The 27,418-nt window shown below is 37.3% G+C and overlaps 1 protein-coding gene across 1 annotated transcript; it reads right to left on the bottom strand.

The window, feature by feature from the left end:
* Positions 1-4,291: 4,291 nt before the first annotated feature.
* On the bottom strand, positions 4,292-27,126 carry LOC149562318 (uncharacterized). Its single transcript, XM_089827960.1, has 6 exons — positions 27,042-27,126; positions 26,780-26,905; positions 26,456-26,478; positions 6,760-6,927; positions 6,311-6,660; positions 4,292-4,703 (listed from the first exon to the last, which is right to left on the bottom strand). Exons 1-6 carry the CDS (start codon positions 27,124-27,126, stop codon positions 4,292-4,294), a joined length of 1,164 nt encoding a protein of 387 aa, XP_089684086.1.
* Positions 27,127-27,418: the final 292 nt, after the last annotated feature.

The following is a 27,418-nucleotide window of genomic DNA, read 5'->3' as shown; positions in this document are numbered from 1 at the left end:
GATAAAACACAAACTACTACTTGAAAACCGTGGTTTAAGAATTCATAGGTAATCTAGAATAGAGTATTTTTATGGATTATCGATGATATGTCTTTTAATTTACATTCACTTATACAGCCTAAAATCTTTAACCATATTAAAAACTATCTAGAATGGCTGCTGGCCTGTTTCCTAAACATGGATAATAGTTTTTTTTGGCCGTTGGCCATACATAACAATTTATAAAACTGTCTGGCTAAAATAACATACAGCCAAAAATTGTTCTATTTTAAACATTCACACTATTTGCTGAAAATATCATAGCAAAACTATAGTTTTCAAACTGTTTGTCCACTTCAAATGACTGGCTCCACTCTTAAGCATCCTTGTTTTACTTAGCTCCTGTAGCAGCATCAATCACAATATATCATTTTCATAAACTTAATAACATTTTAGGAACTATTCTTCCCTTTTTAGAGAAGTACTTAAATATTCTAATTTCCTATCAATAGTTTAGCAAAAAGGGAATTTTATGCCAAAGAAGTGGGAAATGTATGAGGCAAAAGATTAACAAAAACAAGGCACTATTAGGACTCATCATCTCCCCCCAGCTGATGGATTTGCATGTCCTCATGTAGACAAAGGATACAAACCAGGTGGAACATTACTGTCAGGGTGCTCCATGGACTCTTTTGAAACTATAGCTAGACTATTAATGTTATCCTATTGTATGACCTTGGATCTGAATTGTTGAAGCTCCTGCTGAAGTTGCATAAAAGTATGTAGAAATTCATTAACAATAACCATATGAATGCCTGGTATTGCCATTGTCAATGGAATAGGATCAAGAAGAGGACTAAAGGCACTCGATAGATCCTATGGAGGCATCTTAGGAACAATCGAAGATTGTGATGTCATCAGGTGACAAGAACTCTCTGTATTTCATGTAGCAATTCTCAGAAGGGGTTCTTTTTGAGGTGTTTCAGAGTCATCTTGCACATTTTTCTTTAAATGATCCTCACGCTATTCGTAAGCCCTCTGGATGGTATTTTGCACTATATCATCTTGCCATACAACACCTGGTTCAGATTCACCTCCTGCATCAAGTGTCTATTAACTTATGTCTTGATCAAGATAGTTCTTTGGAGATTTTGTGGCTTTATCAGGGCTCATTTGTTCTATGGGTTCACATTCAGGTTCCTTATTGGCTTGAATTTCAAGGATTTCTCCTTCCTTGTTTGTGTCAGGATTTTCCAATTCATCTTGAGGGTCACACTGGTCTGTAGTAGTATCACCTTTGTGAGAATTATCTTCTTCATTAGCAGGATTTAATAAACTTTCTATGAATGGTGCATTCCTCTTTTTCTTCATGTGTCTAGTTTGATGGTGGTGTTCCCTACCTGCTTTTTCTTTTCATTTCTTATTAGAGCTACTAGTCAAAACCTCAACTTCGGCATTTGTAGTAGCTTGAGCAACATTGGCTAGGTTTTCTAAGTGGCTAGCAGAGCGTGGCAGATTACAGTGTATTGGAGAGGGGCTAGGTGTTTTTTGTATTAGAGGAAATGCGTAGGCCCTTTTTGGGTGTTTGTAAAGATTAGGCAACAGGGGTTTTTTGTGGGTTATGGTCTAGAGAGGGTTGTTCCTCAATCATAGTTTCAATTTCTTTTTGCTAGGTTTGAAGGGCATTATATGTAGGATCAATAAATGCATCCCATGCTATGGAGGTTTCTTGGAGCTGAAGACCATGTATGACCAGTAGCTTGATTGAACCATGATGTGCTAGGTTATTTTCATGACCTTCTCTAAATTGAGTGCAAGCTCTCTTCAAGGAGTAATATAGATAATAAGGAAGATTAACCAGTTTCCCTATCCTCAAATGAAGCATGAGTCATAAATGATGTGCATGAACAAAATTAAAGCAGCCTTCACAGGTAATATACTGACCTATAAATTGGGTTACCGAATCCCATGGCAAAGGAAGAGTTTTGCGTCTGGCTCCTTGTCCCTTAACGACCTCCATAGACTCATTGCGCTACAGAAAATTGGTTTTTCTAGTCTTTAATTCTCTAACCTATGTACTGGCAGTGCGAAAATATAATTCACCAATTTGGGGAAGATCTGTTACAGTGGCAACTATCTGCATTGTCACGAGAAAGGTGATGCCCCGTATTGTCACATAGTCTTGATCAAAGGCATGGGCAAATTCTTCAGCAATGGTAAGGTCATAACCCTACAGATGACAGAAAAATCAATGCCATCTTGCATGGAAAAAAATATTGTAGGCCTCATTGTCTGCCAGTAGCTTGTCCATGGGGTCTAGTTCAAACCACTTACGTTTTCCACCCATAACAGTAGAAATTTGAATTCAAAAGGGCAAACAGTGAGGAATGGAGGGCTGATCATAATTCGTCATTTTAATGGAAAATGAAGAGGTAAAATAATGGTAATAGGGCTTCAACCTATGTGAATAAATTATAAGGAGAAAGTGACAAGAATGACAATAATTAATGGGAATGCGGAGGTATGACAACCCCCCAACTTTGGCAAGAAAATGTTAAAAACTAGAAATAGAAAAATAGAAAACAAAGTACAACTAAAAAGAAGGGTAAGAAAACTCCCTAAAAAGTAGCGAAATGATGGATTGGCGATGTTGAAATGATGATTTAGAAAAATCCATTCTACACGAGCCAAATTATGCCAAAAAATCAAAGGAGCATCGTGGAAATATGAAGGAAGCACGTGAAACTTGCAACGAAAAGATTTGAAAAGAATTATCATTAAGAGAGAAGATCATGAACAGAGACACGTGCAAGGAGAGTGGTGGGAGGTATTTGAAAAGGCCAAAGTGACATGATCTAAGAAACCTCCTATCGCATCCAACCAAGAAGGATGGGTGTGAAAAGCAAAGGGTGACAGGAGCAAGGAAACCTCCTATCATAACCATCAAGGTTGGTTTTTTTTTTTTTTAAATTTTTTTTTTTAATAAATTTATTATGACACAAGACCGCTGAAAAATCAATTTTCAACCCAGTGTCACTAGGAAGCGCTGGCGAACCAGTTTTCATGTCCTAGAATTCTAACAACTACAAGTCACTGGATTACCCAGTTTTCAATAAGTAGTTGGCCAACAATGCCAGAGATCTGGTTTTCATTGTTGGATCTCTCTCTCTCTCTCTCTCTCTCTCTTTATTTATTTATTTTTAAATATATAAATATATATATAGTATCAATGCTAAAGGAGACCGAAGGGAACCATGGTGAGTTCCTTGGCAATCTCCAGAAAGAAAGTTTCCTTTGAGAGAGGCCTCCTATATAGCTTCAATCGATGACCATTAACAAGAAGCTTGCGATGTTCAGAATCCATAGTGCATAGTTGGACTGCACCATTGTCATAGACATGTTCAATTTCATAAGGTCCAAGCCACCTTGTATGAAATTTACCTTTGAAATCCTGGAATCGAGAGTAGTATAAAAGTGCCCAATCGCTAGGCTGAAAAGAACGCTGACGAATGTGTTTGTCATGCCACAATGTTCGTTGATTTTGAACAAGTTTGGTATGAAGAAGTGCCTCTTGACGTAACTCATCAAGGGAGTGGAGTTGGGTTAGTCATTCCTTTTGAGCATCAGAGAGGCTCAATCCAAGTTCAAGTGCAGTTCAAAGAGTCTTAATCTCAAACTCAATAGGAAGAACAACCTTGTTACCATAAACCAATTCATAAGGGGTCAGACTAGTGATGGTCTTCCACATAGTATGATAGGCCCAAACAGATTCAGGAAGTTGTGTGGCCCAATCACACTTATGAGGTGCAACGGTTTTGGTAAGGATATTCTCCAGTTCCCAATTAGTCACCTCAACTTATCCATTCTCTTGAGGATGATAAGGTGATGATTTCCTGTGGCGAATCTCATATTCCTTGATTAATGTAGAAATGAGGTCTGAAGTGAACTGAGGTCCTTGATTAGTAGTGATTTTGCATGGAACACCAAAGCGAGTGAAGATTTTAGAATATAAGAATTCAACAACTTTGGTATCCCTGGCGTGTTTTAGTGCAACTACTGCAACCCACTTTGTGACATAATCTGTGCAAAAAAGAATATATTCCTTATTTCTAGAAGGTGGGTTAATAGGTCCAACAAAACCAAGACCCCATTTTTCAAAAGGCTCCATAGAAAGCTGAGGGTGAAGTGGCATCTCATTTGATCGTGTAGGATGACCCATGCGTTGGCACTGGTCATAATGTTGAACATAATGTCTACAATCCTTATGGAGCGTAGGCCAATAATAACCTGTAGTCTGAATCTTGTGAGCAGTTCATCGAGCAACAAAGTGTCCTCTGCAAGGTTCAGTATGACAAGCACGAAGAATGTCAAAGACATCTTCCTCAGGAATGCAGCGACGCATGATATTGTTAATGCCAGTTTGGAATAGAAGACCATTAATCCAAGTATACTGTCCAATGAGCCCCACCATCTTATGATGCTTATGAGGGGAGAAGTGCGGTGGAAATTTGCATGTAACCAAATAGTTAGCAATGTTGACATACCATGGACTTTTTGCAGAGATTGCAAAGAGGTGTTTGTCAGGGAACGAGTCATCAACAGGAACAACTTCATTATCTAACTGAGGTATCCAAGACAAGAAATCTGCAACCACATTTTCTTGACCAGGCTTATCAGGTATAGTGACATCAAATTCTTGTAATAAAGGAAACCATCTAATAACCCTATCGGTTACCACAGGTTTATTCATCAAAAATTGAATTGCTGAATGATCAGTATGAACAAACACTTTATAACCAGTAATGTAATGCCAAAATTTATTAATAGCATAAACAACAGCTAAAAATTCTTTTTCAGTTACCGTATAGTTTACCTCAGCACTAGTGAAATTCTTGCTAATGTAGTAGATTGAATAGAAGAGATTGTCCTCCTTTTGTCCAAGTACTACTCCCATTGAGAAATCAGAAGCATCAGTGTGGATATGGAATGGTAATCCCTAGTTAGGACCTCTAAGAATAGGAGTAGTTACTAACTTGTTCTTAATGGTTTCAAAGGCCTCTTGACATTCGGGGGTCCAAGTAAAACAACATCTTTAGCTAACAAGGCAAACAAGGGAGAAGCAATTTTACTAAAGTTTTGAATGAATCTCCTATAGTATCTGGCATGACCAAGAAAACTTTGAACATCTTTTTGTGTTGAAGGTGTGGGGAGATCTTGAATTATTTGGATCTTTTTGGGATCAACCTCTATACCTTTTGATGAGATTAAATGACCTAAGACAATTCCTTCTGTCATCAACATATGACATTTCTCATGACTTAAAGACAAATTAGTATCAATACATCACTTAAGCACTTTCTCTAAGTTATCTTTGACTTCTTCAAAGGTATTTCCATGAACAGTAAAGTCATCCATATAGACTTCTATACAATCATTAACTAGATCAACAAAGATGCTTAATACTGCACGTTGAAATGTCGCAGGAGCATTACATAACCCAAAAGGAAGAACATTCTATGCAAAGGTTCCCCATGGGCAAGTAAAAGTAGTTTTGTCCTGATCTTCTAGGGCAATGCGGATGTGGTTATAACCACTAAATCCATCCAAAAAGGAGAAGAATCACTTCCCTACAAGAGTATCCAAGACTTGATCAATAAAAGGTAATGGAAAATGATCTTTCTTAGTAGCCTTATTTAAAGCTCGATAATCAACACAAATATGCCACTTACCATTTTTCTTTGGAACGACAATGAAGGGAGATACCCACCTGCTATCCAAAATTGGATAAATAAATCCAACATTCAAAAGTTTTTGGAGTTCCTCTTTGACAATATCACGCAAGGAAAGATTGAGTTGGTGTTGCAGTTGTCGGACTGGGTGACTTCCCTCCTCAATATAAATGTGATGGGTACAAGTGTCAGGATGAATACCACGCATGTCTTGATATTCCCATGCAAAAGCATCTTTATGTTCTTTAAGCATACTTATGAGATCCTTAACCTGAGCTGGTGTTAATTGTGGATTAATATTAAGGGTATGCCCAGGTAGGATTTCCATAGGTTCGGATGAGGTAGGTCTTGATGATGTTTCTAGTTTTTCTAAAGATAATAATGGACTATATATACATGAATGTGGTAGAAGCTGATGTAACATGAGGAAGTGCTGAATGGACCTAGGATTTCCAACTAAAGGAAAATTCCCAAAAGGATAGTCAATAGTCACATGAGAAGGAAAAACCATAGTTTCCAGGATATCATTAGACTCATACCTATTCTAAAGAAAATTTACTAAAATGGCCTCATCAGTTGGATCTTCAAAATGCTATACTTACCCAATGGTGAGGACTGGAACATAGTCATCTGAATCACTGCCGACCCGAGTTGGATCCTCGGTATCTAATAATGGTTGAGCAGGAGGATATAAGGTTAACTCTTTTGTTTGCTCACCATTAGAAATAATCATGTTACCTAACCAAAAATTAATGTGGGCATTGGATGCTACTAGCCAAGGTCTTCCAAGAATGAGAGGATATCCCCCCAACTTAGCTTTAGGCTTAATGATCATGAAATTGGTTGGATAATCCCAACTATCAATGGAAAGAATAACATCTTCTATAATCCCTTCTGGTTTGACTAAGGAGCAATCGGCCATTTGAAGCACTGTAGGAGTAGGTCTAAGTCCCTGTAAGGAAAATTTTATTTTTGTTTCATTTGTCATTACATTTATGGCAGCACCTAAATCCACAAGTGTATTAGGAATAACAATTGTACCAATACTTACCTGGATGATAGGACTGCGAGGATCTGCATATTTTGGAATACTGATATTCCCCAACATTAATTTTGCAAGTTGTCCAATAACTTGAACAATTTTTGGATCCTTCTTTTTCTGATGCCGGGTACATAATTCTCGTATTATCTTGTTGTATACTAGTACATCCTTAAGAGCCTACAAAAGAGGAATTTTGATGTTAACATTGCATAATTCATTTAAAATATCAAACTCATGATGTGCTGATTCTTTAGGCTCTGGCTTATGAATGAATCAATTAGGAAAGGGTAGTTTTTTTTCTGGCTCCTCTTTAGGTTCATCTGGGACCTCTATGATAGTAGTTCCTTTAAGAGCTTTCCCAGATCTAAGGTGTACACCATCCAACTCAACCGAGTTAATAGGATAGGTGGGAAGATTAGTCACTTCACTATGATAGATTGGTTGAGGAGGTTTATTTTTGGGATTCGGATTTGGTTGAGTTGGTATGGATGTGGGTTTAGGTGGTTGTGGTGGATTTGAAGGTCGGTTTGAAGAAGATGGAGGTATGGGAGGAAGGAATTGTTGAGGTTGTTGGTAGGGGATTATTAATGGTGGTGGAGGAAAGGGCTGTTCTGGAAAATAGGATTGCGTATAAGGTTGATATGATGATGGAGGAGTTGGATATGAAGGTTGCAGGCTCCATGTTTGATGCCATGTTTGTGTGCTAGGCTGAAAGCTTTGGGGCCATTGCTGATAAGTTTGGGGTTGTTGATAACCTCCATACCATGGGCCTTGGTTAGAGAATTGTTGAGGTGGTTGAGAAAAATATTCATTGGAGAACCCTCTAGGTAAAAACTAGCATTGTGGAGCCATATAATAAACTGGTTCTTTGGTATATTCCATAGGAATCATCCCTTTAGGAAGAGGTCATAGCGTTGAAGTCTTACTAGCTTCCTTAAGTGATGCTACATGGGTTCGATTATAAGGGAAATCTTCTGGTCCATGCTTCTTACGACAGGTTGGACAATATACTGCCAAGGCCTTTTTAGCTTTCTCATGTTTCCTGCGAGAATATAACATGTCAATTTGTTTGCCCATATGATTTAATAAGTTAGTTTTAAGATCTTCAAGTAAATTACCAATTTCACGCTTGGAAATACCTGATGCATTACCCATAGTAGAAAAATTACTTGAATTCCCACAAATAGATGGATGAGACCATGAATAATTCCTACATATATCACAAATATCCTCAAAGGACATTTTAGAAATATCACCTTTTCCAATTAAATTTAGGCATCCATGGTTTCATCGTGAATTCCTCTTAGGAAAAGCATCTTGATGGTTTTTGAATTTAAATCAAGACGTCATGAGCGTTGTAAGCTAAAGGAAATTTTTTCCAAGAAATCTTCAATTGACTCTTCATCTCATTGAGTCATGTGAAAGATTTCATCCCATACTTCCTTGGTCTTATAGTACTCCTGATACTTTGATAGAAAAGCATCTTTCATTTGGTTCCATGTCCTAATGTCCCTAAGACTCATAAACCATCATAATGTATCATCTTTCAAAGTAGCTAGAAAGAGCTTTAATTATTGTGCATCACTTTGATAATCATAGCTATTACAAAGGACATCAAATTCGAATAGGAACATATCAGGATCCTTAGAGGTTAACCCTTGAAATATAGGAAGTGCTAAGTGAGGGATATTTTTCATAGGGGCATCATCAATGGGAGGCTGAATAGGAAATTCAAAGGTTGTATTATGTTGAACAATTTCATTCCTATTATTTTCATTATTATTTCCCCCTACATTATTGTTTTTGACATTGTCAGCCATGACTTCTTCCAAAACTTTGGTTGCCCAAGGTGTAAAATATGTTTTAAAGGGTTGTTCTTGAGGCTTTGGAGGCTTACTACACCTAATTTCATATGATTTTGCAAACTGTTCAACAGTTTCAGACGGTGTAGTAGGAGAGGTGAATTGAGAGAATGGATGGATTTTGGCTTCACCGCTTGGTTTGGTTTCAATGGTTGATGGAGTTTTCTCTTTTTGTGATTTTTGATTATTTGAGCTACCTACAGATTCCTTCTTAACAAATCTACCTTGACTATCTCTAGGCCTATTCATGCACCTAAATGATTTACTACAGTGAAAACCAAAGGTACTATCCTAAGCAAGGTCAAAAATTGCTCAATATTTCTCAAGGGCTCACTATTCCTATCTTGACTTATTATAGTTTCATGCCTTTAATATCTCTCCTCTGCAACAACGCCAAAAATGTTGGGTACAACTGAGGTTCAATTGGAAGGCCTTTATATGGATATAGTAGAATAAAAAATTACCCCTAAAATGTCAATCTGGGAATCATGGACTTGCGAGAGATATCACGGCTATTTTCTCAAGGGATGAAGATAATAAATCAGGAGGTTCATGAATGCAATTAATACTTGTCAATAAATTGAACTATCTAAATTGCCACACATCTAAGACTACTTTTACAAATGAATTCTAATCTAAAGTTCACACCTGGAAACAAAACACAATGTCTTTATGAATGCTATGAATATTATCAACTCACTTTAAACAATTAATCACAAATACTTTTAACACTCCTTTAATTAATTAATCTCAAATACTATTTAAAATAAATTACAATATTTTAAACAATTAATCTCAATGAATGCTTGTTGCAGAGTTTTTATCTAATGTAATCTGCTTAGACTACGATAGGAAGTTGTTTCCAATGGGCTGGTTTCAAATACAAGATGCGACAAGAAGTTGATAAAGGGTGACAGAAAGTTATGAGTATGATAAATATTATGGTTTAACGACTAAAAGGATACAGTAAGGGGAATACAGAGGATGATATTATGAGTACCAAGGCTGAATGGGAGTGGTAGGAAGAACGGAGAGAATAGCATTATATAACATATTTATGCATTAACATCAACCAATTCCTTTATAAGACTGCCGCAATCAATAATTCCATCAAAGAATTGAATTCATGATTAATCAACAAGCTCTGTGTGAATTTGATTAGCAAACATATATGGAAACTTTATTATAAATGTACACAATCAAAACTAAGAGAAACACACGCAATCAATAATACTGAAATACTTACAAAGTAATCTACTGGAATCTCACCAAGTTTCCCGAGAGGGGGCCCTCCTCTGGTTCACGAGGTGAGAGATAAAACACCAACTACTAATTGAAAACCATGCTTTAAGAATTCAAGGGGTAATCTGGAACAGAGTATTTTTATAGATTATTGATGATATGTATTTTAATTCACATTCACTTATATAGCCTAAAATCTTTAACCATATTAAAAACTATCTAGAATGGCCTATTTCCTAAACATGGATAATAGTTTGTTTTCACCATTGGCCATACATAACAATTTATAAAACTGTCTAGCTAAAATAACATACAGCTAGAAATTGTTCTATTTTAAACATTCAAACTATTTGCTGAAAATATCATAGCAAAACTATAGTTTTCAAACTGTTCATCCACTTCAAATTGCTGGCTCCACTCTTACGCATCCTTGTTTTACTTAGCTCCTGTAGCAACATCAATCACAATATATCATTTTCATAAACTTAATAACCTTTTAGGAACTATTATTCCCTCTTTAGAGAAGTACTTAAATATTCTAATTTCCTATCAATAGTTTAGAAAAAATGGAATTTTATGCCAAAGAAGTGGGAAATGTATGAGGCAAAAGATTAACAAAAACAAGGCACTATCAGGACTCATCACTATGTTAATAACTTAGTCTAAATTATAATTTGATGCCATATGATAATCTTACCATGCAAAAACTTCCTAACCTAATTCCAATTTTATCCATAATTTATAAGGATTCTTCCAAAGGTAAAGATTGAATAATTTTGCTAGAATAATCATATGAGACAAACATCCCTAACAAAAATATGACATAGCATAAAGTAATCAATAAGGGTTTTTCACTTGTAAAGGGACCTATCAAGCCTTTTATCATTAACCTACCAAAACATATAAATCTAATATTATCATATAAGATATTTAATCATGAAATAAATGAAAATCTATATCCACCAGAAAAATTTCCCACCAACTTTAATAAATGAAGCAAACGACATATTAGAATCCTATAAACTGTCTTAATAACATCCCTTAATAAAGTGTGGTACCTCAATCTGCCACATGGAGAAGTAGTATGTGATTCACATAATATTTGAAAGGAAAGCCATAGCTTATCTCTTAATGAAACATTGCATCTTACATTAGAAACCCTCTAATAAGAGACACAAATTCATAAGGCCATGCTTTTATTAGGTGCATAAGAGGAGGGGTCTTACAATAAGTGAGAACTAATTCATTCCATTGATTATAGTTTTGTATTGTCAAGTGTAGCATATTAAATTGGAAGAACTCCAATTTAATGAAGGTTTAGCACCTATTTAATATGGGATCATCATGTTCTCTCTCTTTCTTTTCCTCTTCCCTTTTGTGTCCTTTTGCCTAGGTGGAATTGGGGTAAAACCTAAAAGATCCTCTTTAAAGCTCATATTTTCATGGTGATAATGTCAAGGTAGGATCTAAATTTCCCTAGGTCATTCTTTTCCATCTACCTTTCCACTTGGAATATGCTCTTGAAATTGAAATAGGGTTTCCTCAGAATCTAAGCATGATTTTCAAATTCTAAGACTTGTTTTGGGGTCCCTAGATTATCCCTGGGGATTGTGCCCCTAGCAATTAGGGGTGCAATATGCCCCAGATGTATCAAGGGTGAATTGCACCCTGATAGGCCAATCAAGGGTGCATTGTGCCCCTGATAGGGCCCTATTTTGGCCATTTTTCTATGGTTCCTATGTTTTAGATAATCAAGTACAAAAACCTATGACAGTTGAACTATGTGAGTTATTTGATCTTGTTCAATATATAAACCATTCCATTTTCTCCATTTCTCATCCATGATCATATTCAAGCATCTAAACGAATTCATGATCATCAAGCATTTAAGCACTCACATCCAAGCTCTTAAGCATTCAAACATTCTTCAAACATTCAAGCCATTCAAGCTATATTTCCATTGAATATCAAGGATTCATTCATTCAAGATATTGAAGGACTTTATGTAAGATCTGGAATTCAAAATTCAAGATCTCCCTTCATATATTCAAAACCCTTTGTTGCATCTTCTACATCGGTCCTCTCAAGATCTACATTAAATAAATGCATTCCTATGGAGGATTTCAATCACATTCATTAATGAAGGTTTTGATGTAACTTTGATTTCCTTTCTAGGGTTTTGATGTTGAGTCAAAGATATTACATCTACATACTTGATTACATTCTAAATTCAAGATCATATTCATAGATTTACATTGCTTCATGTTAGATATATCACTGCTACTTGCTAGCATTCCATTTCAATTATTTCAATTGAAATTTAATTCCTAAACTAGGGTTTGAATGAGGCAAACCTCCATAAACAAAAAATAAACAATCTCTTGTTTTGTAGGTTTCAATTCTTAGATTGATGAACATGTTGTAGATCTAGATACCCTTTTTGTCGTTAATAAAAAATGTGTAATCAAAATTAGCATTGCACACATTTGATTTGGTTGGTACTTCACCCTTAATCATCATAGTAATAATATACCCATGATGCTATAATTCAACCTTGAAGATTATATAAAAGTCACATTATGCCCTTTCTTTGACCAGGTCTCCCTTGATTTCTCACTGAACAATTTCTAGGTTTTGTGTGTAGCATAGTTTTTAGTCCGCAAGAAAGAACCAACACTTTCAGAAGTAATTTGACAAACCTTTTTTTAGGTTTTTATCTCACAATGTATTTAATCTTCCTTCCTTTCATTTCTACACACTTCATCATTTTGTCAAATATTTATATTTTAGCTCTATATTGCATATCTTCTTGCTTAAACCCTCTTAAGGTGGAGGTGAGAGGGAAAGAAATAGGAGTTATTCATCCCTTTTGTGTTAGGGTTTTGTATTGATACTTCCTTTTATATTGATGTAACCTAATCAAAGGGGTGGATCTTGGTCTTCCCCCTTATAAATGTGTTGGAGTGATTGATCCCATTTTACCCTTGCACATCAAGATAATTAAATCATCCTCATCCATGATGTACTAATTAATGCACCCCCAAAATAAAATGAAATAAAGAACATCCCCATCCCCCCACAATTTTTTTTTGAAAAAAGAAAAGAAAAGAAAAGATTTTGACACTTTAAATATAGTATGTGTACAATTACCACTTGCTTAATTTACTAACTAATTGATATTACAACAAAGAATATGAATAAATAACAAACTCAATCAAAATTAGGACACTATTATAATGGTTTAGAATAATTGAGGGGGTGAAATAGTTATCCTCGGGTCTAGATGTACCAACTCAACTTTTACCAACTTAAAACAACTTAAACAATCTTAGAAACCCACTAGGTCTTGTAATACCCCAAAATTGGCTCATTGCCATGATACCAATTCTGGTCTATTTCTGACCAATCCTAAAGTCCTATTCCATTAGGCAAATTCTTATTTGGCTACTCGCTACTTGACTTAATTTTTAGATGCAGAAAACCCTAATCTGCATTCATCATGCTTATTGTTTAATTCCTATAGTATTTACTCATATTAGTCACATTAAACCTATTGATTAATATTTAATTTAATTACTAAGTATTTATACTTTAATTAAATTAAATTATATCCTAAGGCTAATGTACTATGGAATTAAATTTATTAAATTTAATAAATGTGCCTATTTTAATTATTTAAATGAAATTATTTAATTAAATGGAGAACTTCTAATTAATTAAACAAAGTTATTTAATTAAATGGGAAGCCATTTCTAATTAATTAAATGAAGTTATTTAATTAAATAAGAAAAGTGTCTCTAATTAATTAAATAGAATTATTTAATTAAAAAAGTAATTATGAGAGCATATCTCATTTTATTAAATTAAATATCTCACCAAAATCTCTCTTTAGTTCAAAAAAGGAAATTCCCAGTTCACTGCTGATCAAATTAGAAGTGACCCAGATCACTTGCTTTTACACTAAAGTCTATCTGAGTTGACTGACTCTTACACTCAGATCTGAGTTAGTTAACTCCCTTTAATTTGGGAATCTTCCTTTATGACTGAACTTCATCTTCAATCCTGACCATTGATTGAAATCAATCTCGACCGTTGATGGATTCCAAGAAAGTCTATTTAAGAGACCTTCATCTCTTCATTTTGGGAGGTTGAATGAGAATTTGCATCAAATTGCTGCTGGATTGTGCATTCATTTGAGCTCATTGCTTTCATAAGATATTTATTTTCTAGTTTAATCTCATTTAGCATAATATGCATACATTTTAGCATAATCTTCTTTTACATGTTCTTAGATTAAAGGTGCATATTCCATTATAGATTAATCTGCATTCTCATATAGATTAATTTCATTTTTTAAATCCTTCATTCTTAGAGGGTCTAGTTGCTTAACACCTCAAATCTGAGGATATCTAACAAGCAAAATTCCTTTAGATAGAAGGCAATAGGTCACCTTGTCGGTTGATTTTTGGATGAACAATCCAATGTTCATTTCGGGATGAATCCGCAAATAAGGACCATATTGAAGTGTGTGTGTTAGCATAGGCCACATTTTCACATATACATTTCTAGTGCCCACCGTGGGGCCGAGAAAATCAAAATTTTTGGCCTTTTTCTGCATTTTAAAATAACTTTGTTGTTCTTTGTTCGTACTATTCCATACAGATTTGGGAATCTTCACGTGAGACTATTCATTTTCACTTGAGGATCCAAAATCTTTGCGCGAAGATTCTTTTCGTATCGTGCGAGAAAGTGCTTGTGCGTGCAAATCTTTGTACGGTGCTAATTTCTTCGTGCGGGCTATATTAGAAATTCGTGCGGGTCAAATTTTTTTTTTCATGCGGACTGTCAAGAATTTTGCATGAGACTCTGCTAACAGAGGCTATTTTTGCATTGATTTTCATGTTTTCTGGTTTTTTTGCTAACTGCTCACTATTTTTGGTTTTTCTGTGGGTTTTGATTTTTTGGAATAACATAATAGCGATTTGCGGGACAATTGGAAAAGTGTGATAAAGTTGCTAAAAAATAGCTAAAACATCTACTAAGCGCATTGTGAGGATTACCAGGTAATTCTTTTTGACTGATAACACTTCATTTGGACCTAAAACAAACATCTCTCATGTCAAGCTTGTGTGTGTTTCCTTCCATGTTCTCATTTTACAACACATGCATAATTTGATACTAGGTTGTGATCTCCATTAGTTTTCATCTAGCAGGCTTAGTTACTAGTGATAGATCTAATTAGCTATCTTGGGTTATTGGACTCACTAGTCCACTAGCCCCTCATTTCACCCTGTGGTTGCAAGATTAGCACCACGTTAAAGGGGAGGGGTCTATAGGAAAGAAGCATTAAATGCTCCACTAGGCAACCCTTTTGCGCTTTCTAGAACTCACTAGTTTCTGAGTTGTGGACTCGTGTTGGCCTGTGTGAAGGGTTAAATGTTCCACATCTTTGGACTCACCTCGCATTAGTTAAAGTGTTAAGTGTACCACCTTGTGCTCTTTGATTGCTTTTGGATAGATTTGCTTTCTGGAATTAACATTTGTACACACATAGTAATTAGGCCCCATGAACACTATTCGTGGATCTTGAGAGAGTGAGTTCCTAGTGAAACTCCTCTCTATGACAGATTCCTTGTAGGTGGGGAGGATACTTTGAGCATCTCACAGATAGATGAATCTTCAACTTGTTGATTGAGGCATCCTTTCTCTAGAGAGGTTGATAGATCACTGGGAGTTGATATCATAGATATTTAAGAGATACTCTTAGTTTAGCGTGTTATATTAATTTGTCTGCTTTGATTCGGCTAAAAGTGAAAAGGTATCAAAACCTTGAATCTGGAAGCTAAGTCCCCTTATGGTACACTATAGTGATTCCATCACCTTTAGAGAGGGTTAACCATAGTAGACAATCCCTCTATAGGGAAAATTGCATGGACGAAATCTTGAGCGGTAATAGCCATTTTTGACGTGGTAGTGACAACTGCTATATAAATTTCCTTGTGGAAGAAATCTCCACGGGTATGGTTCATTATGGGTTGTTAGATCTCCCTAGTAGCTCTTGAAGATTAAGTTCTCGGACTGTGTTGAAACCTCGGTGCGCTGGGATTGGAGGTCACCCCTATGAGTCATAAAAGTTGCAGAGTCAAAACATTACTAAAAACCTTAGAGAGACCAACTTTTATTTTCTAGGGATGTATGCGTGATTGCAAAACCTTTTGAAAACATACACAATTAACTCTCTTAGGAATCAACACATACTAAGTCACTTGATTGTTCATGCGCAAGGTTGCTTTTTCCCTTGCCCATTGTTTTCAAACATGCTTGATATCACCTGCTTGCTGTTCTACGTGCCTGTTTATCTGCTTGCTTACTAAAGTGATCAAATTTTCCAAAACAACGAGTTGATTTTGACTACATACATTTTATTTAAATCAAACTAAAAAATTGTGAACTGAAAGCACTATCCAAACGTCTTGCGAGGTCAACCTTACTGTCTATTAAATTGAACTTGTCTCAAAAATCTACCCAATCTATCTAAAAAGTCCAGAAACCTTGTCAAAATCAGTTGTTGTTGTAAAACTAGTCTGCCTTCTCACACGAAATGATTTGGGTCTCGCACGAAATCATCTGGTCCTTGCACGAAATCATTTTGTTCTCACGCAAAATTAAACCTCTATCATCAATCTTTGCGCGACCCTGTGAACTTCTTCACGCAAAATTAAAACACTGTCATTGACCTTCACGCGATCCAGGAAACTTTTTTGCGTGGCCTGTAAAAGTTTCTCGCGCGAGACTTTGCGTCAGCATTACCAATTTGGGTATGTTTTAGCTATCTGTGGCTTGCATGCTATCTTTTTCTGCATCCTTTTATCGCTCTTTGTCTGCAAACAATCTTGAAATAGCAACACTTTGCTTAGCTGAAGACTTGTGTCTTGCATCTTGACTAGTCTCATCTCATAAGTAATTTTTGCTCCTTGTCTTAGTGCTTGTCATACTTTGTGTCGCATTGGTCATAATCTTTGGCTGTTCTAGCCTTTAAATCAGACCATTTGTGCCTTAGTGAACAACATTCTTACTATTATTTTGTCCTTTTTGAGACTCAGTCTTAGTGTAGTCCGTGTCCAGGTTCTAGCTTCTTGTCCTTGTCTATGACTATTGCAACTAGAAGCAACAATGTGTTTTATCCCTATAACCTTAGACATGGTCATGCTAGGGGTCATAATCGCGACAGAGGTCGCTTACCTTTAGTTACAAAATCTGTATCCAGTTTGGCTAGTGAGGCATCTTCATGATCTCCCTCGCCTGCTAGGTCATCTCGAGTTCAGCAAACATTTTCCATAAATTTGCAACAAATTAGGAATCCTTTGTACCAAGAGGATACTAAGACAGGTAGAGGTCTTGCATTTCCAAACACAATGTATGATCCTTTCTCTAGAGAACCTTTTGAAACACAACACACTGAAACTGAACACATTCTTATAATGAGTAATCATGAACCTACACATGGTAGTCATAGTCGACATCAAGAACCACCCAGGAATGACAAAGAGAAAGAGAAAGACTATGAAACTGATGAGGAACAGGAAGAAGTAGAAATCCTCCCTGAACACATAGAAAAATGTCGAAGAGACAAAAACTTCCAAAAGGTCATGGGAATCTTACTTAATGAAGAGAAAGAAAAATACTTTCTCAAACTTGCCCAAGAGGGAGCAAAGTTACCTTCTCATTTCAATGTAGAAACTATTGTCAAAATTGAAGAAGAAATAGAGACCTCTAAACTCCAAAAAAAATTGAAAATTATGAAAGACCAATTGGCTCAAATGATGCACGAGAAAGAGAAACCCACAAAGACATAGACATTGGACACTCTTTGTTCATTTCCATTTGACAAAAGCATAAACATGCTATCTTTCCCATGAGGCATAGAGCTACCCAAATATGATAAGTACTTTGGTACTACTGATCCCCAAGATCACTTGCAAGAATTTGATGCTTTGTCTATGGAGTTTATACATGATCAAACCTACCTCATGTGTTTATTCCCTATAAGCCTAGGTGGTCAGGCTTTGGAGTGGTTCTCACATTTACCTCCTGGTATCAAAACGTTTGACAAAATTTCCAATCTCTTTGTTTAGCAATATTCTCATAATATTCAACATCCTATCAATATTCGAGATCTATGCAACCTTAAATAGAAAGTTGGTGAGCCTTTTCTCAAATTCCTCCAATGGTGGAGACAACTATACACTGAGTATTCTTGCAAAATTCTAGAAATGGAGAAGCTTGACATTTTCACTGATAACCTCCTACCTAATTTTGGGTATAGAGTCCAACTTCAAGGTCCACGTACCTTTGAAGACATGATTACACAAGCTATCCGTATCAAGGAATTTATGGTTAAGAAAGGTGAGCTCACTCTTCAGAGAGACATAAAACAAGGTTCCACTTCCAACAGGAATAAAACTAAACATGTCAACAAGAACCAAGAAATTGTACATGATGGAGTTGTTGACAATGTCACACCCAAACTGGCTAAAGCAGTGTTTAATCTCACAGACTGCCTCAAAGCAGCCAAAAATGCTGAGAAACCTCCCCCTGAAAATAAGATGTCTGGAGACAAACCGAGAAACTCATGGACAACATGCCTCAAGTGAGAGTATACACCTTTGGGAGAACCTTTGGATGTGGTTTACAAAAAATTGCTACAACATAAGCTTATTTCACCAATGGATAACCCTCGTCCTTATGATTGACAACCACGTCCACCATGGTGGAATGAGACCTCATTTTGTGAGTATCACTGAAACAAGGGACACAAAACTAGAAACTGTATAAACTTGCGTCATAAAGTCTAGGACATGATTGATGCTAGTGATCTTGTGGTAGATGGACATAACAAAAATTCAGACCACAAGGCATTCAAAGAACCTTTCCCAGCTTATGAAAAAGGAGAGACTTCAAAACCAAAACCCTACAGTAAGGTCAACTATACATATTCCAATGATGATAATGTTATTCACATGGTTGAACCTATAGATTCTAAATATTGCGATGTTATTACCATAAAGGGCAAGCAAGATAATGAAAAACCCAAGACACCATTTGTCTTGAGGGGCCCTACTTCCAATGAGATAGATAATATGCCTTTGCAACACTGTGCTAATGCTATTACTCGCTCTCGTGCTAAGTTGGTACTCAAAGGCCCTGTGCCTCCTACTTCAAATCCTGAACAACACCAAGACAAAGCCTTTCCTGGTCCATTCGGTAAAGGTGCAAAACCCACAACAAACTTGACTGCAACCAGTTATAGTGTTCTCGATCAGTTGAAATGAACTAATGCTCAGATTTCCATCTTTGAGCTGCTTAAAATCTCGCCTGCTCACAGGCAAATTTTGGACAAAGTCCTCATCGAGGAAAATGTTCCTCAAGATCTTGATCTTGAGTGATTTCAATCCATGGTAGGTCACCTGACCTCACCTTATCTTATGACCTTCTTCAAGGAGGATGATAACTCGTTGAATCACCCACACAATTAGCCTCTACACATTGAGGTTATGATCCACCAGACATGTGTTCGTCGGGTACTCATTGACAATGATGCTAGCCTAAATATTATCTCTACTACTCTTCTTAGATAATTGAATTATTCTGAGGACTCTGTTGATCCTTGACAAAAGATCACTATTAAAGCGTATGATGAAGTGGAACGAAAGTCACTAGGTCTTGTGATTTTACCAATTCGCGTTGGTCCTGTCAAAAGGGATGTCACCTGTTAGGTGCTTGACATTCCCTTGGCCTACAACATTCTATTGGGACAGCCATGGATACATGAGATGTGCATTGTGCCATCCACATACCATCAATGCATCAAGTTCCCATTTCATGGTTTCGAAGTTATTATTCCTGCCACTACTAGCTACACCTACAATATGCTCAAAGCTATTGAAACTTTCATCCCTGCTAATTGTGAGTCTACTGATTATCATGACAATAAACTAAAACAAATTGAGTAGTCATTCAAACTGAAAGAAACTGGTATGGGAGAGTACCACATTGAACTAGTGCTGTCATTGACATCTCTCCTAGAGTTTCCTCGACATTATGGGAGACCCTCAAAAGAAAAGAAGCCATTCGTGTTGACACCTTAGACCAAGTATAATGGCACTTTGGTCAAGGCAACAGTTCTCTTAGGAGATGAAAGTGAAAATAGATCCATTGCTGCATGGCTTTACAGAGAAGAGGCTCCAGTGGACCTAATAGAACAAGCTCGAGAAATCACTCCTAAGAAATATGGACCTGGTCTTAAGCTTATGAAGCATGTTGGTTACAAGGGAACTCGCCTTATTGGGTGCAATAACAATGGCCTAATTGATCCTATCAAAGCAAAAGCTCAAAGCAATAGTGATACAACTAGCCTAGGGTTTAAGAAGGTCCCTTTCCATTTGGGATCAAATCAATTCATCCCCAAACTTGAGAGTTCATCTGAAAATGAGTCACAAGTTAAGTTAGATACTCAAGAGGAAGAATCTGATGATGAGGATTCCTACCCTCATCCTATTCCTTATGATCTCACTAAATTCTTTTATGAGCCAGATGACTTTGTGCCATGTGTTAGCACTGTGGATGATACTAGTGATTCTTATGAGGACAATATTGAGCAACTCAAATATCATTCAGAAAAGGGAGAATCTAGTCAGTCATGCTGTATTGAGTATTTTTGTAAGAATCTAGAGGCTGAAGGAGAGTATGTCCCTATCACTATTGGGGAGTTCTATAGTCTCTCACCATGTAGCACCGATTCTCATGAATATGAATTTGACTCTCTTTTAGAAGCTACTATTAATAAATACATTAACCAAGTGCACGTCTATGAAAACCAAATCAAAGTGGGTGAAACATCTATGGTTAGGTCATGGGGGTCTGATCCAACTAGTGTCCTAGAGTCGTCAATTACTAATGTTCATACTTCAAGGCATTTGAACATACCTGTGGACAAAGTTGCCGTAGGTCCTGAATTGCTGGTCCATGCACTTAATGACTATACTGTGAATGCAATTGAACCAGCTGCTACTCTCTCACTCACACATCTCGAGCTTATAGACTAGAACCCCAACACATCTAACAAAGTCCCCAAGTTCCAAAATGAATATGCTCTCGCCTGTTACCTAAACGCTATCAAACCTCTAACGTCTTCCATCGATGAGTAGAGTATCAACATGATTGAGGCCAACATCAAATATCTTAGTCACACAATTAAAAGGAAAAAATGGAAAAGATTCAATGGGAAAAACCACATTGTGGTAGTGACAGATCCCAAAAAAGTAAAAACAAAAGATGTATCCAAGGGTGAAAACCTCTCTGAGGCGCCCGCAGATGAGATATTTGATGTCCTTCCCAGTCACTTTCAGGAGAGATCATCAGTGTTAATAGAGCTGATGTAGCCAATTAACCTGGGCACAGAAGAAAATCCTCATATGATATATCTGGTGCAGTCATTGTCACCTTAAGAGAAGGAACGATTCATTTCTTTTTTCAAGGAAAAGAAAATAAATTTTGCCTTGACATACTCTGACATGCCAGGATTGGATCCTGATCTTATCATGCATCATTTGTCCATAGCACCAAGCATCAAATTAGTTAAATAGAAGCTTCAAAAAATGCACCCTCATGTTGCATTGCTCGTCAAAGAAGAATTGGAGAAGCTCCTAAAGGCTAGTTTCATCCATGCAATTGATTATGTTGAATGGATATCCAATATTGTTCCTATTTCCAAGCATGATAAATCTATCAGGGTTTGTACAGAATTCCATGATCTTAACTTGGAATGTCCTAAAGATGACTTTTCGCTCCCTAATATTGATATGATTCGTGGATATGAGGACTGGCTATTAGATGTACTCACTTATGGATGGTTTTTCTGGATACAATCAAATAAAAATTGTGCCAGAAGATTAGGAGAAAATGGCTTTCACATGTGCATGGGAACCTTTTGTTGGAATGTGATGCCATTTGGGTTCAAGAATGCTGGTGCTACATATCAGCAGGCTGTTACTACAATTTTCCATGACATGATGCATAGAACCATCGAGGACTATGTTGATGATACCTTGGTCAAAAGCGCTAAACGCAATACTCATTTGCAAGATTTGGGACCCATCCTAGATCGTATGGAAAAATTTAGTCTTCGGCTCAATCCTAAGAATGCACATTTGGTGTCACATCAGGGAAATTATTGGGATATATTGTTTCTGCAAAAGGAATTGAAGTAGATTCAGAGAAAGTACAAGTGATAATGGACATGCCATGACCTCAAAACATCAGTCAGATGAGAGGACCACAGGGAAGGCTTCAATCTATTCATAGGTTTATTTCACAATTGGTGGATAGATCACAACCCTTCACAAAGAGCTTACATAAGGGTGTGAAATTCAATTAGAGCTAGGATTGTGAGCAAAGCTTAACTCAGATGAAACAATATCTTGTCAATCCTCCAATTCTTATGCCTCCTATTCATGGGAAGCCTCTGCTTTTATACATTTTAGCCACTGAAACATCTTTGGGAATCCTGTTGGCTCAGGAAGATAAAGACAACAAAGAAAGAGCTATTTACTACTTGAGCCAAACACTGGTTTCTTATGAGAAGAACTATAGCATTATTGAGAAACCTTTCTTGGTAGTTGTCTTTGCTTCCCAAAAGTTGAGACACTACATGCTTGCCCACACTACACAGCTTGTGGCTAAAATAGATCCACTAAAGTACTTGCTCAATAAGGCAGCTCTCACATGAAGATTGGCTAAATGGGTCATGATACTCAGTGAGTTTGACATCCAATATGTTGAATGCAAGGCTATAAAGGGATAGGAAATTGCAGACCAGCTGGCCGAGGCACCCATACAGAGTCTTCTACCAATGAACATTGATTTCCTAGATGAGTCAATTCTGACACTCACGCACCATACATGGGTTATGTTCTTCAATGGGTCCTTCACAAAACAGGGATCAGGTGCTGGATTACTCTTTATTACACCATAGAGATACTAATTTCCCAAAGCATACAAGATTCTATTTTCTTGTACAAATAACATTGCTGAATATGAGGCTTTGATCAATGGCATGAAAATTGCAGCTGAATGGAGAGTGGATCAGTTAGACATCTTTGGTGACTCTCAGCTTGTTATCAACCAAGTAAATGATATGTATCAAACAAGGGATGACAAACTAATTCATTACAAACACATGGTTGATGACTTGAAGAAGTATTTTGCACACATCACCTTCCAGCAAGTTCCACGAGTAGATAATAAAGCAACTGATGCCATGGCCACTCTGGCCTCCCTGCTACAAATGCCAGAAAATGATCTCCGACATGAGTTCTTGGTGGAAGCGTTACACTACCTAGCCTATGACTCCCCTGATTCCATGATGATCTATTCTATTATAGGACAAGAATCATCCCACTACCATCACATCTATTCCTACCTTCATAATCAAACCATTCTAGAAGGTCTGACTCGGAATGAGAAACGTTACCTAATCTGTAATGCTTCACATTATGTCATTATTGCTAACGATCTGTATAGGAGAGGTCTTGATGGAACACTCCTTGGGTGTTTAGAACCTCACGAGTCCAAACACACACTAATTGATGTTCACAAAGGCATTTGTGGATATCATTCCAATGGCCTGACACTAGCTCGCAAACTTCTTCATGCTGGTTACTACTGGCCTAAAATGGAGCAAGAAGCTATTAAGTATGCTAGGTCCTACAAGTAGTGTTAGCTACATGGGAATCTCATTCACACTCCAGCCAAAAAGCTGATTCCCTCTACTACAACATGGCCATTTCAACAATGGGCCTTCGACTTGGTGGGGAAGATTCACCCAACCTCTTCTAATGGACATAAGTTCATCATCACGGCTACAGATTATTTCATGAAATGGGTAGAGGCAGTACCTCTCACAGTTGCTAATGAAAAAACTGTAGCACTTTTCATCACAAACTACATCATCTACAGATATGGTATACCATCCTCAATCAATACTGACAATGGAGGACAATTCAAGAATAAAGACCTCAAGGAATTGTGCAAGAAATTCAAGATCACACAACATTGGTCTTCCATTTATTACCCCCAGGGTAATGGCCAAGTTGAGGCATCGAATAAGGAAATCCTCAAAATTCTTCATCACACAGTCAGCAAATTAGCGAGAGACTGGCATCTCTAGATCAATCCAGCTCTATGGGCATATAGGACAAGCATTAGAACTCCAATGGGCATGACTCCCTTTACATTTTTGTATGGGGTGGATGCTGTGCTTCTAATAGAGGTCAAGATTCCTACTTTGAGAATCTCTATGAAAGGCCTTATCACTGATGATGACTACATGATAGCTCAGCTTCAAGAGCTTGTGTTACTGGATGAACGATGACAAGTGACATGTGATCATCTACGAGCATATCAACAAAGAATGACACAAAGCTACAATTGAAGGGTCAGGCCACGTGACTTCCAGCTGGGCGATCTCGTCCTGAGAGAGAACCCTAAGAATCAACAACAACAAGTACAAAAAGGAAATTTTGAACCAAACTGGCTTGGTCCATACATCATTACTATAGTATATGGATCTGGCACCTATCAACTTTCCACAACTGAAGGAGACGTGCTTAAAGAACCTATCAACACTCTCCACCTAAAGTAGTTTTATAGTTGATTTAATCTATGCAAGCTCTTTGTACATATCTAAATGTCCTTAAAAAAATCATAAAAACAAGAAAAAGTCTTCAAAAAATTGTTACCCTGCTGAAAACCTAGCAATAGATGCCTTGGTAACACCAAAAAAAAAGTGAAAAATCAAAAATATAAAAAAAAAATCAAAAAGAGAAAAATACAAAAAAATTGAAAAAACAAAAAAAGTGGCATTGGTGAAAACTTGAAAATAGGCATCATGGTAGCAAAAAAAGAAAAACCTTGCTAAGAAGGTGAAAACCTGGTAAATAGGTGCCTCTTGTTCCCAATGCTCCATCTTGTAGCGCATCTTCTGGCTATTCTGTATAGTTGTTTTCATGCTTTTGCTTTCTTGCTTTTCCTGCTCATGTATCCATGGATTGACTCTTGTTACAGTTCAGTGGCATTCCCCCTTTGTGTCACTCTTTTTGAGATTCTCCTCATAGGATCTCCTTTGTGACAGTCACCAGTGGTCCTCATTGCATCTACCTACTGTTGCTAGTGTCACTATTTTAGATTCTCCTTATAGAATCTCCTTCGCAACAGTCACCAATGGTCCTCACTGCATCTGCCTACTATCGCTAGTGTTACTATTTTAGATTCTTCTTATAGAATCTCCTTCACGACAGTCACCAGTGGTCCTCACTACGTCTACCTACTATCACTAGTGTCACTCTTTTCAAGATTCTTCTTATAGAATCTCTTTCACAACAGTCACCAGTTGTTTCAGCTGTGTCTGCCTACTGTTGCTAAGGTCATGTCTCCAGATTCTTTTATGGAAAATATCTTGCATCAGTCACCAGTCATCCTGGCTGTGTCTATCTACTATCTCTCAGTCCTTCTTAGGTTCTTCATCATGAAGATTCCTCTTTGACCTCAGTCACTAGTCGTTCTAACTGTGTTTGCCTACTGTCGTCACCCTACTAAAGAGATTTCTTTCAAACATGTTATGGAAACTGACACTTGACATCAATCCCAAAACATTGAACTCAAAAATGATATACTTGTTTGGATATGCTGAGCATTTTTTTTGTTTTCTTTTTTTTTCTTTATCATATCCCCTTGAGCAACTGGATGATGTCATCTTCTACTAGAGAAGTAATGACTGGGGGCATGATCTTTTCTTTGCTTTCTGTTTGTAGTTTAGTTCCAATAAGTTGATCTATTCCTATAAGAGGGGTGTCCACTATAAGAGCCTCCATCTCTTATTGGATGGCTGTGTGTACCTCAACTCCTTTTATATGAATATGCCAATAACATTGGTTCTTCTCCTTGTTTGTTGGAGTAAACTCTTCATGCTATAGTAAATATTGATACTCGTCTTGCTAAATGAAGGTAGGGTCACTGTGAGTATATCTAGCCCACTTCTGTCTTAGGTTATGAATGCAAGGGTCATTGTGGATAGAATAAATACTAAATGCTTAGCATAAGATGGATCTCCCATGTGTTTGGTGTGTCTGTTATGCAAGCAACATTCAGGTCATCCTAGCGTTTATGCTCTGATGCTTATGTTAACTTGCTACATTAAAAGGGACAAATGTTTTGGTCATTTTGGCTTCTTGTGCCTCGAATGCTTACATTTAATCCTGAAAAACCAATAATGTATGTTATATTCATATTTCCATGATTGCAATGTCAGTGGGAATTGTATGACCTATGAGCTTTTTTCTATATCTGGTGATGATTAAATATCGAGGCTTGGTAACCAGACCTAGGGTTGCATTTAACATAGTCTTACATTACATACTTCATTTTCATAAGCACGCAATTCAATGGTCATTCTATTCCTACCTTTCCTAATGAAGGATTGGGGGACATCTCCACATGTATCAGATTCCTCCATGACTGCACAAGCATTTGGTTCGTCGACTCACACTCCTCAATGGAATCCCTGTCACTGATAAGCAAAAACACGCAACACTACATGAGATGTCAGTTCATACATATGCATTCTATCCAAGTACAACATACATCTCATGTACATCAAAGTAAAGCAAAATAGACAATGACATGTACACAAGAATACTCAGCTCAAGATCTTGTATATATATATGTCAAAAGAATGGATCAATACAAAAATGGGCACTACTCGAGCGCAATCAATCAAAAATGATACATGTGGTGTTGGCACACCAGTTGATACATAGCCAGGGATCAAAATCATAGTGAACCATAGAGCATCTAACTCTGTCTCATACCCTTGGCTCTAGGAGGAGTAGGAGCAGCAGGTGGCGATGGCATATCTGGTCTAGCAGGAGGTCGTGCACCCCCAAACTCTTGCGCATACTGAGAAAAGTGATGCACCTGGAGTGTCTCATCTGGCACTGTGTTGGTATATGTAGCATAGTAATATGCTACTCGAGCCAATAGAAACTAGATCTCATCTTGTGCTAGCTCCAATCTCCACTCTGCAGTCTTAGTGTGCTCTCTCCAAAGATTTGTATCCTGCTGTTGCTCCACCAGCTGTGCATCCTAGACTGCCACTGCAATCTGCAGGTCCCCCAACTGTCGAGAGGCCTGATGGATCCAGTCTCGGTACCACCATACCAAATCCTACACCCTAGCTATAGGCTGATCCAACATGTCCTCATCAAGCATCTCAGGTGCTTGCCACTATGGTGGTGCCTGCTACTGTGGTGGTGCCTGTGGCTGTGGTGGAACCTCCTGCTAAGGGGCCTCCTCCTCTATCCTTTGGCTGCGACGCCGACTTTGTCCAGCCAAACTACCTTTGGCACCTAGGTCTGATCCCATCTGACGTGGGGGAATCTGCATCTATTGTACCTAGTACCAGACCCGTGACTGCTGCTATGGCTGAACTAGCTGCTATAGCTATGCCT

The sequence above is a fragment of the Cupressus sempervirens genome, chromosome 4 (genome assembly GCF_028749045.1).
Source record: "Cupressus sempervirens isolate cs-2001-9-10 chromosome 4, ASM2874904v1, whole genome shotgun sequence".
NCBI classification, from domain to species: Eukaryota; Viridiplantae; Streptophyta; class Pinopsida; order Cupressales; family Cupressaceae; genus Cupressus; species Cupressus sempervirens.
This window is presented reverse-complemented; position numbering and strand designations above follow the sequence as displayed.

Coding starts and splice junctions, on each gene's coding strand:
- LOC149562318 (XM_089827960.1), bottom strand. CDS start 27,126: ATGGTGGTACCGAGACTGGATCCATCAGGCCTCTCGACAGTTGGGGGA. Junction 6,928..26,455: donor CAGGGATTCCATTGAGGAGT/GTGAGTCGACGA, acceptor CCTCTTTTGTAG/GCTCTTAAGGATGTACTAGT. Junction 6,661..6,759: donor CTCGCAGTCCTATCATCCAG/GTAAGTATTGGT, acceptor TTTTCCTTACAG/GGACTTAGACCTACTCCTAC.